General features: G+C 40.5%; 1 protein-coding gene across 1 annotated transcript; it reads right to left on the reverse strand.

The window, feature by feature from the left end:
• Window positions 1-296: 296 nt before the first annotated feature.
• On the reverse strand, window positions 297-5,584 carry LOC142488483 (elongation factor 1-alpha). The gene is made up of 7 exons (XM_075588999.1): window positions 5,398-5,584; window positions 4,011-4,190; window positions 3,421-3,717; window positions 2,979-3,129; window positions 2,206-2,462; window positions 1,503-1,737; window positions 297-577 (listed from the first exon to the last, which is right to left on the reverse strand). Exons 1-7 carry the CDS (start codon window positions 5,548-5,550, stop codon window positions 462-464), a joined length of 1,389 nt encoding a protein of 462 aa, XP_075445114.1. The 5' UTR covers window positions 5,551-5,584; the 3' UTR covers window positions 297-461.
• Between the last annotated feature and the right edge of the window lie 410 nt (window positions 5,585-5,994).

The raw sequence follows: 5,994 nt of genomic DNA on the forward strand, positions 1-5,994 counted from the left end.
AACATATATTCATACATTTACATGGTTTGTCGGTCTTTACATAGGTGGTCTGGATTTTCTTTTAATTAAAAAAAAAAAAAAAAAAAAAAGAGACAGGATTAGTATTGCCCATACACCTTGTGTGTACTTTAACAAGTAGAGCAATGACTGATAGTTTGTAGTGAGCCCCACCACATTTGTTGGTGTACTGTATTTGCGAAAAGCATTTCATTAATTAAAAATAAATAAAATATGAAATGGATATAAATTTGACAACAGGCAATATTCTGCTTGCAATACATTTTTATTTAGCGACTTGCATTTGAACATTATGAAGCAGTATACATCACTGCTCTGCATTTTTTTTTTAGTCTGATTCCATTCTCTGGGACTTTTTGCCAAAGGGAGACAAAATTAAACACAAAAATAAACTTAAGTTAGCCCACTTGGCTTCAAGTGTCCCATCTTAGATTAAAGCCTCTTCATTTCACCAATGTTTTCTGGGCTTGTCTTCTAGCGGTACCTCCAATCTTCTTTTCCACCGATTTGATGACCCCAACAGCAACGGTTTGCTTTAAATCTCGTGCAGCAAATCGCCCTGCAATAGTCATTGGCAATTATAACATGCAAATACAATTGCTGACATTTACATAATACTAATCAGGCAGCAATACTAATCAGGCAGCAATTGAGTTAGAATTACTGGGCTATTCATCATCTAATACTCTGCATATTTAGAAAGGGGGCTGGGAGAATGGATTGATATTCAGATATCAGGATTGGAGAGCAGTGAAAAAGCCCAAATCCAAGAATTTCCCCCCCAAAAAACCATACAGATCAAAAACAGCCATTGAATTGAACAAATTTGTAGAATTCAATCTGCCGATTCAATATTCCATTAGCGGATTTTTAAGAATCTGACAGATTACCGTATCCATGGATTGGATCATACAAATCCATCCATGGGTTGTAGAATCCAGTGTATTGGATATATTAGATATAGATATATTTTTTTTAATAATAATAAAAAAAAATTCAAACCCACATTGCAAATTACCCGTAGAGATTTGGTCCACTGAAATCTGCAGACCAAAAGAACCAGCCGATCCACATTCGGCAAAAAAAGAAAAAATTCACCCATCTCTAGTCGGGATGTGACACAAGTGTCTCCATCTGTTCAGGATAAAATGGATGCATGCAAGTAATTTTTTGCATTGCCAACAACCCTCAAGTAGATCTGCTTTACCGTTACCATTAAAAACTCAGCACTTCCTACTACTACAACTACTGAAACTTTAAGTATGAAGACTTTACTATTTAATCGTAATTCTGTATTGATCATCCCCTTGGATTGGATGGCAATGGTTTGATATTTTACTATCCAATGGCAAACTCCTACAAGTAAAGAACTCCTGGAGACAACTGTCTAAGTAAGTGGTTTCAGATTTGATTGGTGATATTTTATGCACACTACTTTCTGAACTCATTTTAGTGTCAACTCAAAATTTTAGTCCAACACTAACCTAAAGGTGGATAATCAAAGAATCTTTCCACACAGAAGGGCTTGATTGGCTTAAGTTTTACAATGGCTGCATCTCCAGATTTCAGCATGGCTGGATTATCCTCCAGTTTCTTTCCAGACCGCCTGTCTACCTTCTCCTGCAGCTCTGCAAACTGGCATGTTATGTGAGCGGTGTGACAATCTATTACTGGTGAATACCCGGCTTTAATGAAGCCAGGATGGTTCAGAATGATCACCTGCCAATTTGAAGAAATAGGTTGTTAAAATTACAGCAAGTTCACAATCAGTGATATATAGTGTGTACAGCACGACATCTTAAAAGCACCAAGTTTCTGGTTGAGTGTGAAAAATCACTAATGAACGGGAAGAGGAATTAAAAAAATTAAAAAAAATAGTTAAAGGATTAAGAATAACTGCAGATTGTTTTTAGCATAGATTACCTTCTCACTATGGAAATACTAAAATGTGAGACTCCCACAGCATATGTATGTATTTGGAAAAGGTCAGATTGGGCTAGTGGTGTGAAACTGAAAATGATGGGGGGGGGGGGAGGGGGAGGCGGGAGAAGGAATAGGGGGGAAGAGGCTTCTACAATGTTTTCAAAGTTTGTAGATGAAAAACAAAAAACCATTAACACCACATTTAGAAGGGCAGGGGTATGACAATTGGCTGTTTTTGTGGTTCCAGATCAGGGGATACCATACCTGAGCTATAAAGCTTGATGCTTCAGTAGGTGGGTCACTCTTTGAGTTTCCTGCTACATTACCACGTCTTAGATTCTTCACAGCAATGTTCTTCACATTAAAGCCAATGTTATAGCCTGGGAAAGCAGTCTGAACTGGTTCATGATGCATCTCTATTGATTTCACTTCGGCAGTGAAGCTTGATGGTGCAAACGAGATGGTCATTCCTGGTTTGAGAACTCCCGTTTCAATTTTCCCCACTGGAACAGTGCCAATTCCTAGAGAACAGAAAGGGCCAGTTAGAAATCAGCTAGTGTACCATGATTTAAAACACAATCAAGTCAATTCCAGGAGTCGATGTAGCCACTACAACAGTCCACATTGGAGAAGCTAGAATGTGCTAGAGATTTTAAACCTAGGACACATGATTTGTCAATGCAAATATAGTACATGACCATTTAAGCTCAGCTTCAACTTCCACCTCATCTGAGCAAAAGTACAGGAGTACAAATTGCCTCCTTGTTTAAAGGACAAATTCTTTATATACTGTCAGAAGACTACTATAAACCAGTGCTTCTAAAACGAGTCAGTGAATTTCAAGTTTGTGTTCTATTGCACACACCGACATGCAGTTGTAAATATCAAGAACTACAGATGTGGAGTTGGCCAGGATAATACCATGAATTCAAATAACCCATTTGAATTTAAATTAAAAAAACGCTAGATCATATGGGTTTAAGATTAAACTGGAAAGCTTTAAAATCAGAACTGGAATTCAGTGCAAGGAACCTTACCTCCTATTTTGTAGACATCCTGTAGGGGTAATCTCAGGGGCTTGTTTGCTGGTCGCGCTGGAGGCACAAGAGCGTCCATGACTTCTAGGAGGGATTGACCTTTGGCAAAGCCATCCTTTCGTTTCACCTTCCAACCCCTGAACCAGGTCATCTGAAGGGTTTACAAGTACAAATGTCACTCCAGTACATTTATAGTATACTTAGGGTGAACCAGACATCGATATGGATAGAACAGCAAAATACTCTAATATTTAATAACAGATTGATCTAAAACTGGCAGGGAAAGTCAACTTGTTGCAGTATAGTCCAGCTTAATTTCCAGTGTATTTACAGAAACAGGTCTGCCTCCTAGAACCCCCTCCCCATGCCAGTAAAAGGGGGGGAGGGAGGGGGGGGGGCACCAGCAGAAATGTTTGCGCACCCCTGCTTGTAGAGGGCTTACCTTCTGGCTAGGGGAAGATATGTTTTCTCCAATCCACCCAGACACCGGGACAAAGGGTATAGAAGATGTATTGTAGCCAATCTTCTTAAGATACACCGTCACATTTTTGGCAACTTCTTCAAACCTCTTCTGACTATAAGGAGGGTCAGTCATATCCATTTTGTTAACACCAACAATGAGTTGCTTGACTCCCATGGTGTAAGCCAGAAGGGCATGCTCTCTAGTTTGCCCATTTCTAGATACACCAGCCTCAAACTCTCCAGTGGCAGCAGAGACAACCAGAAGCGCAGCATCAGCCTAAAAAAAAGGTAGAAGTTGAAATTAGTATTACCTTCAAAATCCTATAGGTTCTCTTAATACAATTCGTTGTGTAGCATTACATCGTACTTACTGCCTGTCCCCCTACTCTGTATGCCCTTTTTTAATAGGTTAAATGTATTAAGCTTCCTTGGAAGCCACAACACTTCCTCTTTTGAAATGGGCAGCCATATGGTGTTCCCTTGGAAGCCAGGTCTCTGCCAATTGATCACGGGAGAACAGATCGGCAACTTACATAATTGCATTGCTAAAAAAAAAATCCAACCAGTTACCTGAGATGTCCCAGTGATCATATTTTTGATGAAGTCCCTGTGACCTGGAGCATCGATTATTGTAATGGTGAAATTCTTGGTTTGAAATTTCCATAGAGAGATGTCAATGGTTATTCCACGTTCCCTCTCTGCCTTCAGTTTATCAAGGATCCACGCGAACTTGAAGGAGCTCTTACCAATCTAACAAAGCAAAGGCACTTGTTAATTTGCAGTAAAAAAAAAAAAAATAAAAAAAAAAAAGTTACATCTTACAAAATGATTTTGAATATTTAAAATGACAGCTGTTGTAGCCAAGTAAAGCTGTTTAAGAGCAAACAAAATGATTATGGATGTTCATTGGACTTTTGATGTGTACAAGCCATTTATGGCAGTTTCAGCTATAAAGCCAATGTCTGAATCCTATGCTTGCCAAGACTATTTTGGCACAGTAAAATACATCACATTGAATGTACTTGTAGGATGCCTGGCTAGCTGCAAATCCAGCCTGCTCCCAGCAGGGGAAAACGTAAGCAACATAAAAATAAAAAAAAGGAGTATTTTGTAAAATGTGCAGACTCCAGTGCTGGAAAGCAAAGCATTGCTGGCTCTATTAGTGCAGGAGGGGGTTATTCACCAGAGAGAGGACAAATCTGGGGGCATGTGTAACAGAAGACAAATTAAACAAGGAGCCACAGGAGTAGTGGCTGGTCTGTAGGATTACCACTGCAAGCTTGTGTCCTGAAATTCTCCCACTGACCTATGAAAGAGCAGGTCTGTCAGTGTTACCCCACCTCGCTGCTAAGGGCCAGCAACAAGAAATGTAAAAGCACTTCACTGACCCTCCAGCAACAAGCACATATAGGGAGTGGGGTGTCTACACCCGCAGCTTAGTTATAAATAGCCAACATGAGGTTTGTATGACAGATTTGGGGATCCCTCCACAGCACAACAGTTGAAAGACATTTACAGTTGCATTGTTTAACCATATCACTGCAGAGGGGCTTGCAGCACATGCCCCTTTGGCAGTGAAAGGGTTAACATAAACACTAAAAGCCCCTCCCCCCACCGGGCCCCAGTGACCTTAAAAAGGGTTAAACACTTACAAATGTTTGTTCAGTTTTTTTTTTTTTAAAGCAAAATAAATATCTTAAAAAAAAAAATTGCTTCAGTTTACAAAATAGATAAGAGTACAAATCCAAGGGCCTCTACAACAGGACATGGGCAATTCCAAGCAATTCCAAGCCTCAAGGGCCGCCACAGGGCCAGGTATTAGGGATAACCCTGCTTCAGCACAGGTGGCTCAGTCAAAGACTGCAGGGATATCCTTAAAACCGGACCTGTTGGTGGCCCTGGAGGACAGGAGTCAGCCAGTCCTGTTGTACGTGGCCCCGTGGAGAGGGAGTCTCACCTGGCTGGCAGCAGCTTCAACCTTTTCCAGAGCTCTTGGATCAAACCCTCCACACTTGTAGATCAGATGGCCGGTGGTAGTGGATTTACCCGAGTCCACATGGCCAATGATGACAATGTTCAGATGAGTCTTCTGTGTCCCCTTGTCAGACATGTTGCACACGTACTCAACACCCTTCCTAGAGTATCTGCTCAATGCCTATTCTGTTTGAGGAGAGGAGGCATGCTGCTGGGCATTTTATAGTGTTCCCCTACAGCTGAGCACCCACTTAACCTTAGTATTAGGCATTCAGGTCTATTTGCATACACCAGTGTTTCCTGATCCACCTCATTAGTTGGCAAGAAATCGTTCAGATCCAAATTGACCATTTTGGTGCTAGCAGGGTCTGCACTGCTTTGCAAGACTTTGCAGCTGGTCCTTTGGATAGTAAAAGGGTTAATATCAAAGTAGAAGTGGTTTCAGGTTTAGAGAAACTGGGAGGCTGGGAATTTCCCACCCCATGTGTATGTATTTGGCTGATCTTAAAACAGCGCAATCACAATCATTACAAACACATATGCATGTTTTAAGTCAATATATACAAATATTTTGTCAATA

The sequence above is a fragment of the Ascaphus truei genome, chromosome 2, assembly GCF_040206685.1.
Source record: "Ascaphus truei isolate aAscTru1 chromosome 2, aAscTru1.hap1, whole genome shotgun sequence".
In the NCBI taxonomy this organism is placed as follows: domain Eukaryota; kingdom Metazoa; phylum Chordata; class Amphibia; order Anura; family Ascaphidae; genus Ascaphus; species Ascaphus truei.